The sequence below is a fragment of the Trichoderma evansii genome, assembly GCF_050947405.1.
Source record: "Trichoderma evansii strain SZMC 28006 chromosome Unknown GGI43scaffold_4, whole genome shotgun sequence".
Classification (NCBI taxonomy): Eukaryota; Fungi; Ascomycota; class Sordariomycetes; order Hypocreales; family Hypocreaceae; genus Trichoderma; species Trichoderma evansii.
In genome coordinates this window covers 1,847,540-1,870,541 of record NW_028145202.1, presented here as the reverse complement: position 1 = coordinate 1,870,541, position 23,002 = coordinate 1,847,540, and the positions used below count along the sequence as shown (strand labels likewise).

The window sequence follows — 23,002 nt, the reverse complement described above, 5'->3', positions numbered from 1 at the left end:
TGAGCACTGCCATCCTGTCTCCAGCGATGGATCAGCCGCCTCCCACAATTGTTGGATCCTGAGCTAAATCTCTCAAAGGATCACGAGACATGTCTCAAAAGTGGAGGTGCCGTTTAATTGTGTGGCTTCTCTAGCATGGTACATTGATTGTAGCGTTGTAGCGATAGATAGACGGAACGCTTAGTTTACATTCTATAACCCATCTATAAGCTTAAGTAAACTTTATCGCGACTACGAATAGATGTAATGCTCCATACTTAAATAGGGATATTTCGTTACTATTCTTGTGGGGTCCAATCTCAATATCAAAGCCGCAGACGTACTAATAGATCCGTGACTTATTAGGCTGGAGAGCGGCGTGGAGATGGCATCTTTCCATGGCAGAGGAAAGAGATACATACGTTGTTATATTTAGAACACTAGCGATGTCCAATTACCAGCAGTACTATCTATATATCGCTTTGGGCTGATAGCGCGATAACATGCAACGTACATGTCAATGTAGTTGTATCTGGGTAATTTAATGTTGAGATAGTGATACCCCACTGTCTCTCTCTTCTCAGCTTTGCCACACTATGCTTCGCCTTTCGACCCATTGAGATTATTACATTTTTCATGATGGGCTGCTGCAGGAACAGATCTTTTCGGACACTTGTTCATGTTAAGCTACTTCTAAAAGTCAAACGTCTTCCGCATTATCGTTAAAAAGACGTCAGAACGACGAACAGAGTTCAAAGGTTTACTTATCATATCGGCCCTAATGCTGTTTATGACCTTTAATAGTATCTTGGTAGACTACAAAGGTGAATGAGTTGATGCTAGTATGCCTCCGAGGGTGATTCTAGAACTTTAATCTCGTGCTAGCTTCAAGCTACACAGCAGAAGATAAGAGATACATAGAGGTAATAAGGAATCATTTTTGCTCCTGCAATCTATGTGCTTTTTATCTACGACCACATGATGACTCTATACCCTCAGATGTAGTATACCTATATTAATATGTATCTTATCTTCTGTAATGTTTTATCTAACTACCTAGGTACTGAAGCTTCTTCAAACTGCCGAACGCTACACCGAGAAGTTCCAGTCTAGATGGTAGCCGGCCAAAGAGTACATACATGTATGTACCAGCAGCCATCCTACTCACTTTCTACGTTCAAAAAAATCACTCTCCACGAGCCTTAGCAATAACTACACATCTCACCCACTCGTGGCTTCAAGCAATATAATATATATATTCCACAAGAAAATTAAGTATTGGTCTTTTTAACAATGGCATCGCAAAATGGCATTTGTCCATTACGACAGTGATACGGAAAGCGATGGTAGCCCTAAGAGATACAGGTCATGACATAATTGGCTGGACATCGCATATTACTGCCGAATGCATTAAATTGCCCGAGCTGAGGCAGGAGACTGTGGTTTGCGGTGGGACTAGACTTCGTGAAACGTTATAGATGAGTGGCTTGGTACTATCTGGCGAGACCGTGAAAGGAAAATGCTCAAGATGTGGCTTCCAGCCGCATTCCAGGTTGTCAGAAAGACTGGAAGGGGAAAAGATCTTAGCAATAGGTAGAGTTTTACATGACTTGTTGAAAGTATATTTAGGAGATGGAAATATGTGCTAAATAAGATGGCAATAGTAAAACCAAATAGTTCCCGTTTAATAAAGTTCTCTCAGTAAGCGGCAGTAGGTGGATTCATATATTAGTACTTGGGGCGGAATATAAAGCTTACCATGGCGCCTAGCTCTTCATGATTCCACACCAGCTATTTAGTTGAGCCAAAATAAGCAATAATATTACCTACTGCTATCGATCTTACACTTCTAAATTGGTATACAATTATGCGATTTATACTACGTGGGAGTGTTGCTCCCTAATTAGCTACGATGTCATAGGAACGTCAGTCTAAAGTAGGACGCATAAGCACAATCTTTTAGTGGCCATTTAAATACATATACGGTAATAAAATGTTGATCTAATATTGTTATATAGTTAAAGTTTTAGCAACCGCAGCGTTGTAAACGACTTTGGCGACAGTAGCGACCTAAACCGTGCATTATTTCATGCCTAGTTGAACTAATATCGAGATTCATTTTTCGAGTACCCTGGGTATATGTCACTCCAACTTAGGCAAATACATTATTCAGATTATTACTTCGTGTCTTATGTTTCTTTTCTCCTTTCAAGCCTCACGCCAGTTTAGCCTATTCATCTGATACTACAAACAGCTAATCTACATTCCCATATTGTCTGAATTAGTTCCCATTAACGAATGAATACATCTGACAGGAGAAGCAAATAAGCTAGAGGTAACTATCCCCTCTTTGTGTTATGACTAGTAGCAACCAGACCAGCCAAGGAAAACCGTTTACTTTTGTCGGATACGAAACCGCAGAGCTACCTGCTGATCCGACGATTCGTGGCGTGATTAGACGACATGCTATGCGTAACGTTGCGAGAACCCGACGGCAGAGAGATAACAATGGCAAACAACACCTCAGACAGCTGCCTCTATGGGTAGTAGAAACAAGTCGCGAAGTTATAAGCTGCGACCAGCCGTTAGAGGCTCTTCCGAGGATCCATGATTACGGAGCGGAAAAGGATTAATTTATTCCAGCGCAAATTATACCAGATGTATGCCAGCATCTGACATACCCCCCCGCTCCATTTCCAATGAGCACCCCAGAAGCTGGTATTACGAAAAAAATTGCGATTCTAAACCTTATAGAGTCTCTCATCGGGCTTCACATCGGAGCTAATACACAGCCATCTCCTACTTTAAGACTTGAATTGTGCGGGCCGTAGCTGTCTCAGAAGAATATGTTGCTGTCTTTCATTCCATGCCAATACGGACATGCCACTTCATTAACCTACGCCGTAGATTGCCTTGCGGCGCGTCTTCGGGAAATTACGTTAATGGATGATGGGTTCTCTACAGAACGAAACTTCGAGGTCTTAAACCTTTATGGCAAGGCCCTAAGGGCTCTCCAGGAATCACTTGATGATGAAGAAGCGCGAATGACGCCAGAAACGCTCTGTGCGGCAGAACTACTAGGATTTCTTGAGGTACTGATGTTAAAGCACCTGAGTCACACTGAAGGCAGCCCGCTAATGTATGACCAACAATATTTTAGCTTATTGATGGTAGCTCACCCTCACATTCTTGGACGCGGCATGCTGCGGGTATAGCCAAACTTATTCAAGCTCAGAGAGCCCATCGATTTCGAACAGAGTTTGTACTAGCTTTGGTCACTGCTTTTGCTGGTCCACTAGTAGATACTCTTACTCGATGGATGTTATACCCAAGTACATACTAACAAACCATACGCCTTTTACAGGTTCATGAAGCGTTCCTTAGTCACAAACCATGCTTCTTAGCTGAAGAAATATGGAAAGAGTCTTTAATGAGGCATTTTATAATAAGTCGTCAAATTCAGCAAACGAAAATGATACTATGCTGTCATTATGGTCACTTATTATTGAAGGACCTGGCATATGTAGGGAAGTCGTCAAGATCGTCTTGTCTCCCGTACCAGTTCTAGAAAAAGATGTTCAAGACGCCATAGATTGCCTTACAGCTGAGTTGCAAAAACTATAGAAATGGTTGGGTATGGAGTACAACCTACGCAGTTCCAATGGTTTTTCCGAGAGCACAAGCAACAATTTCCATGCTTGGCAAATTAGCTTTAGGAAATCCATACTCGATTCACAGCGACAGCGGCACGCTAGCTGGCCAATATTACAAGGAGTATGTATTGTGTCTTGGCTCGTCAAAGCCCGACTTCTCATGGCGTTATCGCCATCCAGGTTTCGCGATTTGGAGACAGTATGCCAGAGACTCACCCGAGAGATTACGAACTGGAAGACAAATTCGAATGGCTATGTGAATTTGGGGCTGCTTGGTGGGCTATTCATGTGCCAGACTGTCTACATGGCTAGAGTTAATAGTAAAACAAGCGCAATTTGGACAGAAGGCTGGGCAGCTGGAGCTTATGGGCGGGACGGGGAGGAGGGTATGATAGAAGAGTGGAAGTTTAAGGCTTGGTGCGAAGCAATTGGATTGAAACTTGTATGATATGACAACAGTGACTGGTAGCATTGACAACGAATCTATATGTAAAAGCACTTCGCAAACTTATACCTTGATAGATCTAGCTATAGCGTATAAGAGCCAAAGAGTCGATTTTCTATTAACCTGTAGCATATCCCTCAATACGACAGTATAATAGCTGCTTCCAACTACGCAAATATCGTAAACAACTCATCCAAGCCGAAATTTAAACTTCTCACCATGGCGGAGAGCTTTGCAATTCCACGCACAACTTGCCACCATATTACCTCAGAAACTATATCAATTCTGGGGATGATGAGTACCAAGGATCTACTGCCCGAAAGTGGTCTAGATAGTGAGAATTTGATTATAGAGTTTCCTTGCTCTCTTCTAGCACTTTCATTCGCTTCATCTCAAGTGATACGAGAGGCAAGTATTTAAGATGGATGAAGGCTGCTATTTCTCAAAGCTGCTCAATGGTTGCTCTATATGCCATACGTCTTTCGATAAACAACAAATATGTCTGATAAGCCAACTTTATTCGATATTCCCAGCAAACATGGCAAAGCCTGGTCCGTGTTTGTATGGAGAAGTATGTCTCTCCAGTTTCTCAGCTGAAACTATTATTAATAGTCGTCATCACAACGCGAAATATTTCCTTTTCTGGAAAATATGGCTGCTAATAAACCATTGTGCAGCACGGATGGCTCTCAACTATAAGGGAATTCCCTATGAAATGATTTGGCTAGAATTCCCAGATATAGCGCCAACTCTCAAATCTTTCGGACTCGCCCCCAATCCCCCCTCTTCCTATGATAAGCCGTACACTGTGCCAACTATCAAACATCCATCTGCTGGCTACATCATGGAATCAAATGTTATCGCGAGAGAGCTTGAAAAATTGCACCCCGAGCCTTCGTTACATCTCGACAATGGTTACTACGACAAGGCGCGCGCCAGTGTAGAAGAAACAATACTGTGTCTTTTACCAGAGTTAGCCCCCCGAATACCATTTACCCTTCTTAATGATGGAAGTATTGAATACTTCAATCGCACACGAGAAGAGTTTCTCGGTATGCCTCTTTCAGAAGTCCTCGAATCGGATAAAGCGGGGGAGAATGCTTGGGCCGCTGCCAGGTCCGGTATGGAGAAGATGAAAGCTCTGTTGAAGGAGAATAGCTCTGGACCGTACGTGGACGGTGGACAGGTAAGCTATGCAGATTTTATTTTTGCCAGTTTTTATGTGTTTTTGGAGAAAGCCCATGGGGAGTCGTTCAAAAGATTGATATCGTATGACGAATGTTTCCAGAGACACTTTGAGGCTTGTCGCAAATGGATGGTGTAATAGGCCGCATGGATAACTTGCGTTTTATCTAGACTCTACGTATAACACATATATATCAATGAAATTGCCAAGTTGTTAAAACTGAAATCCCTAGCTAATTATCTAATTTATTGCTACGTACACATACAATTAGGTCGCTGAACCCAATTGTTCCCTCCAGCCCTGTAGCTGTCCAAGTTGACTATCTGGGCCAAGGAATCCCTGCACGTCAGCATCACCGGCAGGGACATCCGGGACATCGGGAGCCTAAGTATTTTGGTGTCAGCGGTGTCAGGGCCAAATCAAATCCAACATCCAGAGATGGCGCAGCAGTATTTACACCTGCATACTCCCAGTCGAGTTTGACGCCGTCCAGGTTGTGCTTGTTAAGAAATTGAACGATATGCTTGTGGAAAATATCGCGATTCCCCGGCTTGACGGCCCCTCGCAGAATATTAAACGTATTTGGTTTGGTGCCAAAGTCCTGACCGCCAAATGAGATAATCCTCTTCTTATTCTTATACTTGGTATACTAGACACTTGTTAAATTCACACTTTTTTAATTTATCTTGTGCATTTGTGCTAAAGTCATATGCCAAGAATCGTCAAGAGCATGATTAATCTCATCCGAGAGTCTATCTGGGGCGGGCGGGTTTCCCTGGCTGTCAAACGAGAACACCATCTGCCAGTCACCCACCATCTTTAGCTGAGAACCAGTGAACACAAGCCCGGACTTTCTATCGAGGAACGTGATGTTGTATCTGGGACAGCTTCCAAAGCCCCATTCCGCGTACACGTCTCCCCATGTCAAGGCGCCAGGCTCTAATATAATCTGAATTTCCCTGAGGCTCTCTAATTCGAAGAGAATATTCAGCTTATCGTAATAAGTAGCCGATTCATACCAGTCAAGGGTGTCGGCAGTCTGAATCTGAAGCTGCTGGACCTGATATCGGTGAGAGACAATGCCCTCAACGTCGTATAGGCTCGAGATGCTGAAAATATCGAGGTCGAAGTTAACCCACGTCCAGCGCGGCTCTGTGCCCGCGGTGAATGCGCGCTGGTAGGGAGCTTCCTGGCGAGACTCGTGGCACACATGCATGAGTGCCGGGGGCGGGGTTGACGTAATTTCGTAGAGGATATCCTTGCCTTGCTGACGCTGTTCCTTGCTGAAGTTGCCCTTGCTCTTTTTGGCACGTATATTGGTGATGCGGCGAGGCGTCACAGCCAGCCTCCAGATGTAGGAGCGGAGCTCAAAGGGAAGGCTGGTAAAGGACATCTGGGAAGATTACAGGAAACACACGCTGTGTAGGAGAGGAGAACACTTAGTTTGTTGGGAGGGGAACTGAGGGGTATTTAAAGCCAGACAGTGTGTCTTTTGTGCCAGACAGAAAACGCCCGCGATGAATGCGAGGATGGATGGAAATGCCCCAGGATTATCTTAATCGGTATAATCGCCGGTACCGAGTATATCTGATTGAAGGCAGACGTTTTGCAAGCCGAAGAAGCTCAGTCTGCAAATCTGTCGGAAAGGCACAGGTATATGTATCTAGATGCGCATGTTCATGTGCACTCCAGCTCCGATATGCCTTGTGCTATGCCTGCAGATAACGAGATCGCTCTGCCCATGTAACGCCACTAAAAACAAGGAAGAACACATTTGGGCGGTCAACACCTTTGGGCGTCTTATCATATGAGACCCGCTCTACCTATCCTATTTGCCAATTCACAGATGCACAACCCTTCCTCATATCTTGAACTTGACCTTGGCGCTTTATCTCACATTGTAGAATTAATTTATCATGTCTTTTGGTGTCGGAATAGGCGATTCTATCGTAATGGGAGAGCTTTGCTGGAAATTTTATTCTCCCGTCTACAGTTTCGACTGAAGTACACACGGAGCTTCATACGCGTAATCAATGATTGGCGGTCTAAAGAAAGAGAACGTCTCGCCAGCTTCGACTGAGCGCCATGCACTAACCAATTTACAGACTACATGTATGCTTCATGATTCTCAGCTGGCTCTTATCACGCAAGGTGCTCAAAAGTTGGACGAGCTGCGACAGCTAATCGTATCTAATCACGCTACGTTATTGCTATACCCCCTCAATGAAGTCACATGGGTGCATCAAATGACCGCCGAGCGCATTGTATCTGGCGCCTTACTCAAGCATGTCAATCGGAAGGATGCGCCTTATTAACCGGTTAAATTGAAACTACAAAAATAGGGAGCTAAACTCATTATATCCAAACCCAAAAACTCTTTTAACCATGATGCCTCGGCTGGACCTTTTTTTTTTTACACAGCAGTTTGGATATTTGGAGTCTGCCCATCTCCACAGCTCTCCCTCTAAGTCGTCAACATACGGGCGATCGGCCCGAACCGAGATGACAAACACATGATGGGGAAATATCGTACCAAAAGTAACCTTGTCGGAAATAGTCTACGATTAACTGCTACAACGTTTCACTTATACTACTCCCATGGACGAATCTATTATATATTCAGTTTCAATTTTGCACTTGTACTAGTGCTCAAAATTCTCTTTTTGGCAATACAGTTACGTTTAATACAGCATACGAGGACATCAAGATCTTAATTCGATCTAGACAAGAATTTCAAATCACATCAGTAACGCACATATCATCTTCTTTTCAACTAACGGCTGATCGCATAGTTGAATACTTTAGACAATGCTCAGAGTGCTTTTAAAGCAAGTCTCATCGAATGTTTTGGATACTAAGACACCATTGTATCTGGATGTTGATCTACTGGCTCTCCGATACATCTGAAGCCTCCCCAGACCTTTTTAAAGCTATTGGGATTCACTCTGCAGATTTTTACCCAGTATCCTAGAGCTGTTTAATACTATCTTCATTATTGAAAAAAAGATATAAAATTTCCTCAAAAGCTCCTTTCGCTTATAAGTCTAAAACTGGGTTGGGCCCCCGACAACACTGAAGTCTTGTTAGTTGCTATGGAGGAAGATGATATTGCCTTGTTACAAACTGATACAAAATACTAGAAAGAAGATGCTCATAAATAGACGGGAAATATTATGGAAACATACGCATTATCCTCTCAAACTCGATGCCATGGATATCTTATTGTCAGCACCCGGAATGAGCTGGAGTTTTATCTGCTGTTCACTTTTGGGAACAATAGGTCGCCATGAATAGCGAGAACTACAGATGTTCTCGAAGTTCATTCGGTCACACAACCAAACTCTCATCGATATAAGCCATAAGCCATTCTTTGTCAGCTTTAAGAATGTATGAATGGCTTCTTCTTTGAAACCGCGCTGAAATCATGTATAAAGGGAGCTCACATGAAATGGAGGTATTTCTTGATATTGTTCAACGATTCCGTGTCTCTTTCTATATTTCAGATTCAATTCCCAACAGTACGAGGACTCGGTTAGCTATATTACCATCCTTAGTCTTGCTGAACCTTTCTATTTTGAAGATTATTTCTGAAACATTCAATGGGCCAGCTTTTATGAGAATCGCCCGCAGTTATCTCTCAATACGAGGAAGTGGAATAATCCCTTCATTGATCAAATTCTTCTCTACATTCAAATCGCCCTTGAGTCTAGCATTTGTTTTTGTTTCAAATTTGGAAACAATCCAATACTTTTGTCAAAATGGAGCTCACTTGGAGAATAGTGAGATGGGCACCGATTTTGATGAACACGATACCTTACGAAAACTTTCTCTACCACTTTTTCAGGCGCTCGAAAGCAAAGTTGTCATATGAAGGGAGAGTTCTACAAATTGTATTTTATGAAAAATGGTAATATTGTGGGAATTTACACGAGTGGGGACAGCAGTAGTCATGTTTTGTCTTCATTGTCAACTAGAATCTCCATAACGATATATCAATATTTGAGAATGACTGCCGGCATCTTTATGGCATTACTGACGTGCCTTCTGAACTGACATGGCTAGCAATCCAAAAACAACTCTACTTGGGTGACCTTCGGGGTGTTTCCATTAAAAAAGCAGCATCATGGCCAGCACCCTTTTTGACACAGGAGCTGGGATAATTGGAGATTGAGTGTGATTGATATAATTGAGAAAACACACCAAGGATGTTTTAAGAGCTCAAAAGTGACTTAAAATCTATCTCTTAGATCTGACTCTAAACACGACATCATTTAGCATAGCGTATGCTACCTACTTGACGTAATGTGGATAGTTAAAATCTTATAAATATACTTGTTATATACATGTATGCTTACTGTTTGGGAATACGTGCTAACCTACCTTGAAAATTCAAAATTTTTATCTCTTTATTAGATAAAAAAAGAAAGAAAGAAAGAAAGAAAGAAAAAAAGGAACACATGAACGTTGCATAAAGTCTGATTACTATCTTCATAATTTCATTGACGTCATATTGGCCTTATAACAAAGTGTAACGATCCGTTATACCGTGAAGCCAAACAGGGCAAAAGATTAGGCCAATAATCACTATTGTAGTAATTACTGTAACGGAGCCAGCTGCTTATAAGGGATTCTACCTGTTACGCTGAACCAGGTCGTAACACAAAGCTTTATATATTTGAATATAGAAACCTAGCTAAGGCATAACGATACTTCTGTATATTTCATTTATTCTTTTACTGTTTGGCTGGAGTTTCTCCCTCAGCGCCAGCAGGCACATAAAAGAGGTTTTGCAGCTGCTCACGCTTGGCTGGAGCCTCGCCTTCAGCACCAGCAGGTACGTAGAAGAGGTTCTGCAGTTGCTCACGCTTGGCGGGCTCTTCACGTTTTGCTGGTGCTTCACCCTCGGCACCAGCGGGCACATAGAAGAGATTCTGCAGCTGCTCACGCTTTACACGCTTTGCTGGTGTTTCTCCTTCAGCACCGGCGGGGACGTAAAAGAGATTTTGAAGCTGCTCGCGCTTGGCTGGAGCCTCGCCTTCAGCACCAGCGGGCACATAGAATAGATTCTGCAGTTGCTCACGCTTGGCGGGTTCTTCACGTTTTGCTGGAGCTTCACCCTCGGCGCCAGCGGGCACGTAAAAGAGGTTTTGAAGCTGTTCACGCTTTGCTGGTGCTTCACCCCCGGCGCCAGCAGGGACATAGAAGAGGTTCTGGAGTTGTTCACGCTTGGCTATAATGTGACATAGATATTAGTACATATAAATAGATTTATGATAAATATGACTGCTGGAGAGGATATAATGGTTTCATACCGTCTTGTGCAACTGGCGCAGCAAGAGCCACCGACGAAAGAGTAAACAGGACGAGCGTGGCCTTCATCTTGAGGGAATGTATAGGTAAGATATTGGAGTGTTGGTTGATAGAGAGTCGTGAAATTAAACTGATGATATTATTGAAGTAACAACAAGTCACAAAAGTAATACAATATGGTCATGAAGTATTCAACGGGGGGCAGCTTTTAACCTTGGCAGACCGTTGTCCAAATCCAGGGCCCCCCCCTCAGACGTTACGGGAAAACAATAATCGTTAGATGCAGTCTCCGCTCCCCTCAGTCATCGAACTTCAGATTAATAAAAAGACGCAGTATCCACAAGCTAGCTGTATACGAAACATCACGAAGCATTAGCCGGCCTGGCAAGCGTAAGTAAATTACCGTATTGGAGCACACCGAGGAGCAAGGAAATATCCAAAAATGGCAGGTATGAACGACAATGGAATGGAGTATGGGGTATATCGTGATACTCTTGCATATCATATCATAGTTACGTTTATTTGTTAACTATATGTAGACATTGGGCCGAGGGTTGATGCCCGTTGCAACTGGTGAGCAGCCGGCATTCACTTGTGTGGTGTCCTACCCCAACATCAACCCCAACATCAGTTTGCTTCCGGGGTTGCAGTCATCTTACCAACTGTCGGGAATTTTCCGACACTTATCTAATACAATTAAACTCCAATATTAGTAGTAATAATTATCATGATTTGCGGGTATTTGTCTACATGTGTGCCGATTACAAGCGAACTATGACAGGACAAGACAAAAGAATACCAAGCTTACCAATATATTTAGTAATCATAGAGTTAAGTCAAAGTCCAAGAGAGGTTTATAATACAAGGCTAAGGAAGCACGCTAAATAACCACTATCTTTGTGGGATTCCGGTTATTATACTTAAATTTAGTAGTAGTATATACGAAGTGATCTCGCGCTTTTAACTTGGCCTAGAGTTAATAGTGGAGCTTTCTTAACTTAATGAAGCAGGTGTATGATGTTTAAGTGACAGTGCAGAACTATCTCACGCGATGAATTTTCGAAATCATCAATATTGAAGACCGGGAATCCCTGTTACTCTGATATCATTGAGTGCCCACCCCTCCTTCTATGGTTGCGTTCCATATGGGACACCCGTTGTATTCAGATCTGTTATCGTTGTAACATTGCCTAACGTAATTTCTTTGTGTGGGGTTTCTAAATTTCCTTTGAAGCTCGTTTGCATTCCTTCTGCGCTTTCGCTGCTGTTTTGCTCAACTTGGATCTTTCTGGTAATTTTCTCTTTCTTTACTCTTTTGACACGAAATACAACAATTCGTCTCCAAGATGGAAGGAAAAGACGAAGCTCGAGACTACATCGACTATGAAGAAGTAGGAGCACCGTCGCATCTGCGGCGTACAAATCGGCCGAGCAAACTCACCCTCTCAGTTGCGATTCTATTTGCTTTGGCTGCTGTTGCCAACCTAGGCGCCTGGATTTGGGTCACAAGGGGTCCTCGAAATGCTCTGGATGAAGAGTGGAATCACTGCGGACGGTCAAGCGCAGAGGCTATGAGACGCGGATGTGTCATGGAGCCTTTATTCTATGGCTGGATGCCCAGGCAGTGCGTATATCAAGAGCTCACCGATCGCTATCCCGTGTTCGATAATAGGAAATGGTACCTTGAACAAGACATGGTTGTATGTATTCCAGTCTTTCCTTTATTTCGACATTTGGAATACTCCCGGACGGATTTCTGACCAGTTCACCAGAATGAGGTTGATGCGAAAGCACTCTGGCGTGGCGACAATATCAAAGTCTACACGCACATTTACCACGCAGAACACTGTTTGTTCCAGTGGCGAAAGATGATGTTTGCTATGGAGAATCAGGAGCGGTACATTGACAACAAAACAATCAGCATTCATCACACCAAGCACTGCGCAGACCAGATTGTGGAGGGGCATATCGAAGGAGCTGACGCAATTAATGAAGTGGAGCTTGGCTTCTATCGGTGTAGAAACACTCTCTGGGCGAGCTAAATGGCCAATGCTATAAAACTGATATCATTAACCATTATCATGGCGCATATATCCATGTAGATGCTAGATAGATACATGCAGGCTAATATCTCAATTATCCACCTTTGCTTACCTGTACGTAAGTACATGTATTGGAGAGAGCGGGACCTGCGGATGAAACAAAAATTACCCCACCTCAAGATAGACATTCTTCTCTGGGCATACAACGGCGGACTTCTTTTTTTTTCTTGAAGGGGAAATATTGATAGCTTCAGGAAGCCCATTCTAAGCGACCACGCGATATGTTGCCGATGTGTGTTGGTGGAGATTTATGGTTAAGTTGATAAAAAGACTCATCAAGATGCCGTTACAAACTCACCCCGCTCTCATCGAACAAGGTTATTACCCTTATGAGGGCTATTTATTTATTCTGTGGGTTAAACCGGACGTCATTAGGAAACTGATCCTGAACCAGTTAGTAAGTGAGGAGAAGGTCTAATTTGCTTGGCAGTAGATTCTGCAGGTCAGAGCAAGCTAGTGCTAGCACTGCGAGCTACTGCAGCAATTACTGTATATGTACACCCCATAGTTGCGTGGGTAGACAAGTGCCTATCGTATCCTGATCCATACCGGCAGATCAGAGATGTCTTTGTTCAACCCCACGGCAATAGGCTATCAGGTAGTTGCCTACGGTCATAGGATGGCTCGTATCGATGCTACAATAGGCATACTATTTTTTGAACCCTCGTCTAGTCTACTGAGACCGCCAGTCTAAAGTCTTATAGTTAGTTGCCTATCGGGAGTATTATGTAAATTGTTATCAATTCAACCTTGAACCTTTGTCTAGTGCTCTGACAGGGCCAGTCTGAACACTCCTAGTTTGTTTCCTAATCGGGAGCATTAGATAAATTATTAATGATCTTGAACCTTTGTTTAGTGCATTGCGGGCGCTAGTCTACAGACCTTACGCATGTAGGTAGGCTAATCGTTAGTTTAGCTTCATCGGACGGCTCGTATCGAATTAGGCGAACGGTGGTCTTGACGTGCGCATGCTAGTCCACAGACCTCTCTCACATTGACCCTTCCCTTCCTCTATTCCACTCACATATGCCACACGTACCGGCACCATCCTAGATACTCAGCCAGAGATAGCCGAGGGGTCAAAGGAAAAGAGAGAGAAAAATGAACAAATTCAAAAAACAAGAGCTCGACGGCAAGGCATTTGCAGATATTGAGGATGCAGAGCTTGGAAAAGCCCTTTTAGAGGGCACTACAGATACAGATACAGATACAGACACAAACAGCTCGACCACGTCGACGGATTCACGTGGTTGGTGGCATGGATGGTACAAGGCTATCATCGGATTCTCAGCGCTGCTATGCGCGACCAACCTCCTTACGTTCTGGATCACAGTATCTGCAAGACCACGATGCCAGGCTGTAGAGTCAGTGGCAGAGCCTCCAAGCCTCACGCCAATGCTTCGAGACTTGAATCTCAAGACAATACATGTCAAGTTTGATTCAACATTCTTCAGTCAAGGGAGCCGCTATCGTAAGCCCCCATCGCCAGAGACTGATGCTGCATGGAACTATGCAGGCGCCAACTGTATGTATCATATGTACTCTATTGTTTCTTATTTCATTTATGTCTTTACCGCTCCATCGTTATATCATTACAAGACTAATCTCCAAGCAGTTGGATACATTCTCGTCCCCGAGGAAGATGCAAGCGAATCTGATTTAACAACTAATAACATTCATTTCCATGGCGGTCCTGATCAAGCTAATCTGAAAGGTTATCCTGCCGATGTTGAAGTATTTCATCAAATACACTGCTTGGTATGGCCTCCTTTTTTTTTTCTTCAGCGTATTGGCTAATTGGTGAACTGCAGAACCTTATTCGAAAGGCGACATGGTACAATCATGACTACTATAGAAAGCTCGGAATCGATGAGTTCCGGCATCCTGACAAAACCCTATCTGTCCACGTTGGTATGTAGAAGCCTCCCATGAAACATGCACCGTTAAATCTTGACTGGGATAAGTATGCTAAGTACGAGACAACTTCTTTTCTAGACCACTGCATAGACAATCTACGCCAGCGGCTCATGTGCACCGCCGACGTTGGGCTAGTTCCCTTCTTCTGGGTTGGCGATGATGGCGGCACAGATCCTGAATTCAGTCGGACACACACCTGCCGTGATTTCGAGACCCTACATGATTGGATGATGGAGCACATGGTTACTCCGGACTCTAATCACACTCTGCTCCCCAGGCCGGGAGATTACAGAGTTGATCATTTCCATTGATTGGCCTTCACGCTGTGGGATACCAGCCAAAGGACATGAATAAAACGCCAGTATGAAGTTACTAGGAAATAAAGATCAGATATGTTTATGTTTTATATATTTGTGAATAATGATGTCTACAGCTACAACTGTAGAAAATTTAGTGTACACATTGCTTAAAGGCCGTTATTATTAAGAGTTACAGCCTTTCCTCTGCTACCTCTCAAGTGATTCTCCGTCCATTCTGTCATACGTATGCTCATACGCCTATTTTTTCCCGAATACACTCCGAATTGTAGCTCCCGGAGACCAATCGAAAGATTGAACAGGATTCTGCTCAGCCGCAAGCACAGTCTTCCAAGCCAGCGTCGAGTCACGACAAGAATGCTGATGTCCTTGACCATTGACGCCACTTAGGAGTATGTTACCCGCGGCATCATACTTTGTAAATGGTGGCTCCAGGGTGTCATCGCCATTGCATAGCAGGGCCTAGAATTTTAATTTCTTAGCAGACTTTCATAACTTAAGAGCTGTAGATTTGGAATAGAACAAGGCAAAGGCAACGTACTCGGCCGATGTATCCTAGGCAGTGCTCTACATGCTTTCTTTCATCTACGTGTATGGTTGCACCATCACGCTGACCATGCGCATGCGCTGCATGGCCACCATTCTCTGAGGCAAGACCAAAGTAGTTTTGCATTGTAGAGCGCAGTATTGCCAAGCAATGGATACTGTGAAACATGCTGACGCCCCAACCTTGGCTATACGTCTCGTTATGTCGAACCAAGAGAAAACCACCGAGGGGAGTATTCATTGCATGGTTCCAAGCTCCATCAACGGCGCTGTCAAGCGACTCGATATCAGGGCGTTCGAGGAATTCGAAGAGAAAATTTGGGCTTTCTCTAGAAGCACTGGAGCCACGTAAAACGTCATCACTTGGGTGGTAAATGGTGCGCTGTGTGTCTTGGTGGCCGTCCTCATTTACAGGTCTCGATGAGTTAGTGGGCAAGCCCGTCAACAGAGACTGCAGTGCAGGCAATGCTATGATCAGGAGCCCAATAACTGCTGCAGAGGATAAAGTCCATACCCAGAACTGGTTTATCTGTGGCTTCGGCATTTTCTGCTGCGTCGTAGCAATGGTGAAATGAAATTTACTGATATTGGGCAGTAACTAAGCTGGGAAAGCTTCTTAAACCAAGGCCCATCTCTCAAACGAGGAGAGTAAGTCGCTTCATGGGCGCTCTACGGGCGCCGGGTTGCCAGAATTAGACTAGGAAAGTACATATGCACGCTACTAAAAAACAAGGATGCAGCCAAATGGAGTATTACATGAATGCAACATTCACTGTCTAGGTGGGCAAGGGTGGACCTTTGTTAAGGACCGGTTTGTCCCCATGTCTGCGAGATTTCACATTTGCAATTTTCACATGACCATACCGAGAAAAGTTACGGCTGCCACTTGTTAATGCGTCAACTAGTATTCTGTGTTTAATATGCCGGGCATTTTCCAGATACAGTAGGCGATGGCGAAGCCCCACAAATAGCTGTGGGCTTTATCTAGGGCCTCGTATTGCGACAATATCGAGAATTATTTGCACATATGCAGACGTAGCAGATAAGCTAAATGGGAAAACATTTCAAATTCAAAATAAGCATACCAACACTTGGCAGAAATTTCATTGTAAATAGCCGTGGTATTATATACTGAAGGCTTCCTACCTATAAACATGAGTTATAGTTTTATACGAGCTTAAATCAGGCCTCACTGTAATAATTTCTAGATAGCCATGAAATATGCGCAAACTATCTTGAAAATGCCCTGTTTCATCAGCAGATGTGTAAAACAGAAGGTATATATAGGCAGCATTTGTTTGTTTGTGTGCCTCCATACTTCATTTGCTGACAAGAATAGATGGAAGGTACTATAAATATACTTCATCGCCGCCCCCTCGATCCATTTGCACTGCTGATTGGTGCGGCAGTGAGCGGTATAGATCATTTGTCCACTAGTAGCCACTGCCATGTCCAAGAAAATTACTGTCTAAATAGCTTCATCTAGTCTTAATATGTAGCTTATTCTTGATTACTCAACAGCTATAGGGTGTATAAAATCGGGTTGCATAAGAATTGTTTCACGACTCCTTCAATCTAATATTATTCTCAACTTATGTTAAATAAGTAGTGTTATTATAGGCATATGTTGAATATGGTGCATTATTTCAAGGTAGATTGAGTTGGGCTAGTTGACCAGCTTCTCGAACAGAAGCAAAAATCTTTGCTCTTGTTATATTTGGAGATCCAGTGATTCTTACGGAAATACATATATGGCTCATTCCTGGAAGAATGGCAGCTCTCTCTTGGATTTCCTGGAGTGGTAATTGTTTGCTATACACAGCAACCGTAAAAAGCAAACGCGTATAGACATAAAGTTGAATAGACAGAATTGTATCACAATCTTTATTGTCACTACCGATACAGCAAATATGTGAATGATTCAATATTGATCAGTCATTTTTGTTGAATTAGGAACATTTTTAGTCTCTTTTATTTGTCGTAATAGCGCTTATGGTATATTCCATGTTTTATTTCCTGCTTATTGAAGAGGAACAAAAGCTTTGCCTGACTGTGCTGGTACTAGGGAGATTGAGTAAGCGCCCTTCTTTCAGATTAGTACACTGTGTAACTGTTAAGTAATGAAGAAAAGAGGGACATGTAGAGATATACTTACGAAACATTGTAGATAGCTTGATGCCACAATGGCACGGATATGCATGCTACGAGTATCTAGGCTACTTTCGAGTCGTATGAAGCTTTGTGAAATTGAAAGCGTTGTACATTAAGTATGGGTATGGAAAGTAAAAAATCAGGTGTTATCTTTAGCTCAATATTAAATTTGCAAATTTGATAACACGCAGATTAAACCTTCCTTCATGGCATATTTCCAACTCTGAGCTACCTGTAGAAAACTCATAGATTATAAAATTTGGCGGGTACGAGGCAAATAGCTCTTATAAATATGCATAATTGTTTTGAGAATCATATATTTTTATATATACCCAACAGGCTCTAAAACTCCTGGCCAGTTAAACAAGAGGCAATTGTATAACCATTAACAGCCTATTAATATCTACAAGAGTAGTCTAAGTAGGCATATAGAACAGATTATACCCCTCGCATATATATAGCATCTAAGTTACCAAGCTAATGATTATATAGCCAGGGAAGAGACACCAAGATTGAAAGCTCCCATTTTCTCAATTTGCTAATAACTATACAGAGCCTCCAGAAGTAGCCAGGATAGAGATTAAAGGAGCGTATAAGTAGTTTCATACTTGAAATGTCGACAACAAACTAGTATTGATATGATCTTCGAAAGATCAATATCAATATTTAATAGTACCGAAGGAGTCGCGACGAGCACTTTTCACTCACTTATGTGACGATTTAATAAGAATTTTTCTTACGATACGCGAGTTAAGTCAAGCCTTTTCAAAGAAGCTTGTTGTAAAAGTCTTGATTTCCCATACCTTGTAGAAAAAGAATGTGTGCCAGCAAACCTACAAAGAGCTGTCTCTATATTGAAGTGCTTTTAATTCCTACTTAATTACCCCATGATATATCGTATTCTCTCAACTCAAGATCGTAAATTAGTGAACATGTCAATTAATTGGTATGTTATCATGCTCCTATAACAGGCAAATTCAGCCTAAGAGACGCTCAAGGATCAATTATCAATGAAAAGATGCAGGGGATGATGAATTTTCAGAATCCACTGATTCGATTCAAAGCAATGCTCGTCGAATCTTACCAAGGCTATAGCTAGATGCCACCTATCTAATGGGGCTATTGCACAACTATTGAACTTGAATTCAGCAGGCAACTAGTTGCGAAACTGCAATGAATGTCAATACGCCAAGCTATTAATTTCTGTATCTTCTCGTAAAATGTCTAGTTAGAGTCTATGAAGAAAAACATTGAATCCTCAGTGAATCGGCGTATTATGGCAGAGAGGCTTTATTTTATAGTGAATAACAATATAGCTCTCATTGTGGAGAATATGCTCAATTTACAGGTCTCACCTGTATAGTATTGTATACGTTTCAACGAATGCTTAGTGAGCATCCCTTTTTGGTCTTCTATCAAATTGGATAACATGTAAGAAGAATATTACAAGTAAACTCCTTTCCCTGTTTCTTGTAAATAATAAACAATAAAAGATATTCCAGTAAATGTGGCCCATTGGTATAATAATGAGCTTTAATGCAGCCGTGTAGCTATTTCACTTCGAAGAATATTGAGAAGCTACCAGTTTTTTTTAAGCCAAGTGATCCAAATGGAGATATAGAGATTACTTAATCAAGTTGTACCGTCGGAAGTTATTAAACGCTTACAGTAGGCTGACATCAGTTTCGCCAGGGGTGATATCGGAGAAAAAAATAAGAAGGAAGAAATTTTATATAGATTATGCATAAGGCTCCTATCTAATTGTATCATAATCCTACGTCTTCTCTTCACCGCATAAACTGCTTATAGTATTTTAATATCTCAAGGATTTGAGCCCCTCACAATAATGCATAAACCCTGCCTCGTTGTTCCACAAAAAAAGGCAAAAAGCGTGTTAATAGTCCCGAAGGGTGTTAATACTCCCCGCTTTCGTCTACCAATATTTCGCGGTGACATACTAAACGTGGTATCTTGCCCCATTTACTGTATATAGTCTTATCATTTAATTGCTACCTATCGCAAAATCCTGGATTTATCAATATTCCGCACCCATATCCTGGGACTTGGCAAACGCTAAGCTTTCCCATAGAGACGTTACGTCCATGTGATTTACTACTTTCGGCCACTCGCGTTGCAACAACCCATGCTAGGATCGAAATTGTTGAGCGTTCTCGAATGGTCTGGGAAACTCGGTGCTTTTGCAGCTGCCGAAATTGTCCATGCATCTGCAAGTGTGCGCTTAGAACGGCAATGGATGGGTCACAAACTCGTTCAAGATACAGAATCTGAAAAATTGACTTGTTCATATTCTGCAGTTGTGAATTACGTGTGTAGCTAAGATGTAAATATGCATATGAGTGAAAAAGAAGAGAAGATTAAGAACGGACAAGTACATATATGAAGGCATCCGGAGCACGCAATTCTGATCTTTTCTCACCAGCCAATGTTCCTAAGATAGGCTGCTCCTCTCTTGAGCTTGTCCTTGGACGCGGATTCAATTATGATTCTCTTGCGGTCACTTTTTCTTCCTCTGGCAGCCGCTCTTGTGGCAGGCTCCTCTAAAACTGGCGGAGCTTTGATCATTGAACTCGATGAGAAAGCAACCACTCTGGATGCGTTCACACAGAGTGCCAGCGCCATCAACTATACTGTCCGGCGTACATTTAATACCCCCGGGATTTTCACCGGCATTGCCATCGATATACCTGGCGGTAGTGACTTAAATGAAACAAAATTGCGCCTTGACGCAATACCCGGCGTCGTTGGCGTAGCCGATATTGTCCAATACAATATCCCTCCGATTAAAAGCAGATCTATCGCTCTACCAGGGGATGGCTCGTCACTCACACGCCGCGGAGATGTCTCTGGGGATCTGGGATTTACTCTACGAATGGGCGGTGTCGACAAAGCCCATGCACTAGGTATCAAAGGAAGGGGAGTAAGTATCGGCTTCATTGATACTGGCATTTATTACGACCACCCTGCTCTTGGTGGAGGCTTTGGAAAAGGTAAAAAGATTGCCGGCGGATACTCTTTCATTACGGATGAAGGAAAAGTAGTTGACAGCGACGATCCGTATTCTGACTGTCCTCAGTCAGACCATGCGACACATGTAGCAGGTTAGTAAAGCAGAAAAGAAACATCCAAAGCTATGACAACTAGGCAGTGGCTAACAAACACTAAATGTATTTAGGCATCATTGGGATGAACCCATTACATGCCCCCGAGGGTTTCCCTATATCTGGTGTCGCCCCTGAGGCATCTCTGTATGCTTATCGCATCTTCGGCTGCGGTTTAGGTGGAGGAGCAAGAGAGGGGGGTACTACCGATTTAGTCTTACAGGCAATGCTCAAAGCCTTTGAAGATGGCGTTGGCATTATAAGCATGTCTTTGTCAATTGACGGGGGAATGACTGGAGAATTACCATCATACGACCCTGTGACAGCAACTGCGCAACAAATTAAGAATGCTGGCGTTGCCATTATTGTCGCCATGGGAAATGACGCATCAGGTTCACTGTACGCAAACGACCTCTACATCGAAACGTTCCCTGGTGAACTCTCAAGTGTTGTTGCAGTTGCCTCGATTGCCAACTCAAACTACCCACTGATCTATACAGCAAAAGACGAGTACGGTGCAGAAATCCACTACTCAAATGCGCATCCAATTTCAGCAAAAGAAGGACTTGATGTCTATTTGATCCCGGGCGATGCGTGTGACACGATCGATTGGGAAGAGGTTGTCGCTGATATTCAAAAATCAGGGAATCTAAGCACCACCGTCATCGCTCTTTCTGTTAGCGCATCCTGTACGTTGTCAGGCATGTCATGCTGCGGCAGCACAGTCCCACCTTACCTACTTGGATTTTACGGCAACGATACAAATCCATATAATGAGGATTATGAGAGTATCTTGCCATACCGGTTTAACAATGGGTCTACCCAAGCGTACACCGTGCTGGAGCCGGATTCAGATACCTTTTCCAGCAACTACAATGCTTCTGGAGGATATGGGAAATATAAGTTATTTTTTGGTAACTCAACATATATCAACCCTAAGCAGAGTGTAGGCGGAATAGTGGACTCATATAGCGACTGGGGGCCCATTAGACTTACATACGAGCTCAAACCGCAGATTGGGGCTCCAGGAGGCCATATTTTGTCCACATTCCCGGAAAGTATCGGCAGCTACGGTGTTATATCTGGAACGTCCATGGCAACACCTTACATTGCTGGCTGCTTCGCGCTCGTCAAATCCCAGTTTCCTGATTGGTCAGTCGACGAAATCTTGACTGCACTGCAAACTACGGCCCAACCAACTGTTTGGGCATGGAATAAGACCCTGTTGGCGACAACTGCTCAACAGGGGGCTGGTTTAGTCAATGTATACGATGCCATTACAACAGCCACCCGCGTTTCCCCAGGACAGCTAGCTGTCACAGATAACAATAGCACTTCGTTTGGCTTAGTCAACATCACCGTTGAAAACAGCGGTCATTTTACTCAGACATATACGCTTCGCCATCGTGGAGCGGGTTATACACATGAAAACGTCGGCTACGGAGAAGTGGCCCAGATCGCCAATTTTGGATCTGCAAAATTTGCAACCCCTACCTTCAAGCTCAGGCCCGGTGAGGCTACAGAGATCCCAATACGGCTGTCTTACCCGCCTCTTGCATACGATGTGAGCCGGTTGCCCCTCTTCTCGGGTTTTATTGATGTGATTCCCAAGTCTGGAGCCAACCTCAGCATCCCGTATATCGGCCCCGGCTTCTCGCCCTACAACATGGATTACATAACTTATCTAAATGCCACTCCGACATATCCAGGCCTCCCATGGCTCTCATTCCCAGACGACAATGGAAGTAATTACAACGATGGATTTTCCGCTGTAAATTCATCTACTCAATATTCATTTAGTGTACATATCCAGCAATTCACGAATCTAACGAGGGTGGATGTTGTCCCGGCAAACACAACTTTAAAGGCCCACTTCAATGCTGCCAATTTCACCTTACCATCGAACTATACATATCTCCCTTCTACCAATCAGCCTAAGTCGACTCTCTTTGGAGCGCCAAGCTATGGCAACCTCCGGACAATACAAGGTCTGACGCAACCCGAAAGTATTTCCCTCGGAGGTAATGGTTTAAAAGTCACAGATGATAGCGGCGCAAATATCACGCTAGGTTCTGGTGATTATAGATGGTTCCTTAGCGTATTGAGATTAGGTGGCGATGCTACACAAATTGAAGATTATGATACTTGGCTGGGCCCGGTTGTTCGGTTGCTGGATTGATGGTCTATTGCTTTATGCTTGATGGAGATTCTCTCTTTTGGCTTATTAGTGGATAATTGTGCCAAGTTTGAGTATGCTAGTTAGAAGTCTGATGATAT

General features: G+C 43.1%; 8 protein-coding genes across 8 annotated transcripts; 5 read left to right on the top strand and 3 right to left on the bottom strand.

Annotated features, from left to right (window-relative positions):
* Positions 1–4,575: 4,575 nt before the first annotated feature.
* On the top strand, positions 4,576–5,401 carry GGI43DRAFT_432239 (uncharacterized protein; the record flags this gene model as incomplete). The annotated part of the gene is made up of 3 exons (XM_083209535.1): positions 4,576–4,648; positions 4,755–5,263; positions 5,366–5,401. 3 exons carry the CDS (start codon positions 4,576–4,578, stop codon positions 5,399–5,401), a joined length of 618 nt encoding a protein of 205 aa, XP_083063595.1.
* On the bottom strand, positions 5,363–7,034 carry GGI43DRAFT_398760 (2EXR domain-containing protein). Its single transcript, XM_083205253.1, has one exon. It carries the CDS (start codon positions 6,654–6,656, stop codon positions 5,940–5,942), a length of 717 nt encoding a protein of 238 aa, XP_083063594.1. The 5' UTR covers positions 6,657–7,034; the 3' UTR covers positions 5,363–5,939.
* Positions 6,864–7,677, top strand: GGI43DRAFT_298966 (uncharacterized protein). Its single transcript, XM_083201508.1, has 2 exons — positions 6,864–7,289; positions 7,369–7,677. Exons 1-2 carry the CDS (start codon positions 7,071–7,073, stop codon positions 7,576–7,578), a joined length of 429 nt encoding a protein of 142 aa, XP_083063593.1. The 5' UTR covers positions 6,864–7,070; the 3' UTR covers positions 7,579–7,677.
* A 2,319-nt stretch (positions 7,678–9,996) lies between these two features.
* GGI43DRAFT_432237 (uncharacterized protein) lies at positions 9,997–10,698 on the bottom strand (the record flags this gene model as incomplete). Its single annotated transcript, XM_083209534.1, has 2 exons — positions 10,576–10,698; positions 9,997–10,493 (listed from the first exon to the last, which is right to left on the bottom strand). Exons 1-2 carry the CDS (start codon positions 10,640–10,642, stop codon positions 9,997–9,999), a joined length of 564 nt encoding a protein of 187 aa, XP_083063592.1. The 5' UTR covers positions 10,643–10,698.
* A 948-nt stretch (positions 10,699–11,646) lies between these two features.
* Positions 11,647–12,770, top strand: GGI43DRAFT_298936 (uncharacterized protein). The gene is made up of 2 exons (XM_083201505.1): positions 11,647–12,273; positions 12,346–12,770. The coding sequence occupies exons 1-2, from the start codon at positions 11,920–11,922 to the stop codon at positions 12,613–12,615; spliced, it is 624 nt and encodes a 207-aa protein (XP_083063591.1). The 5' UTR covers positions 11,647–11,919; the 3' UTR covers positions 12,616–12,770.
* Positions 12,771–13,699: 929 nt separating this feature from the next.
* GGI43DRAFT_298938 (oxidase ustYa family protein) lies at positions 13,700–14,981 on the top strand. Its single transcript, XM_083201506.1, has 4 exons — positions 13,700–14,200; positions 14,291–14,433; positions 14,487–14,586; positions 14,671–14,981. Exons 1-4 carry the CDS (start codon positions 13,777–13,779, stop codon positions 14,901–14,903), a joined length of 900 nt encoding a protein of 299 aa, XP_083063590.1. The 5' UTR covers positions 13,700–13,776; the 3' UTR covers positions 14,904–14,981.
* A 10-nt stretch (positions 14,982–14,991) lies between these two features.
* Positions 14,992–16,219, bottom strand: GGI43DRAFT_298941 (uncharacterized protein). Its single transcript, XM_083201507.1, has 2 exons — positions 15,451–16,219; positions 14,992–15,371 (listed from the first exon to the last, which is right to left on the bottom strand). Exons 1-2 carry the CDS (start codon positions 15,997–15,999, stop codon positions 15,150–15,152), a joined length of 771 nt encoding a protein of 256 aa, XP_083063589.1. The 5' UTR covers positions 16,000–16,219; the 3' UTR covers positions 14,992–15,149.
* A 3,844-nt stretch (positions 16,220–20,063) lies between these two features.
* Positions 20,064–22,904, top strand: GGI43DRAFT_432235 (peptidase S8/S53 domain-containing protein; the record flags this gene model as incomplete). The annotated part of the gene is made up of 2 exons (XM_083209533.1): positions 20,064–20,725; positions 20,800–22,904. The coding sequence occupies exons 1-2, from the start codon at positions 20,107–20,109 to the stop codon at positions 22,902–22,904; spliced, it is 2,724 nt and encodes a 907-aa protein (XP_083063588.1). The 5' UTR covers positions 20,064–20,106.
* Positions 22,905–23,002: the final 98 nt, after the last annotated feature.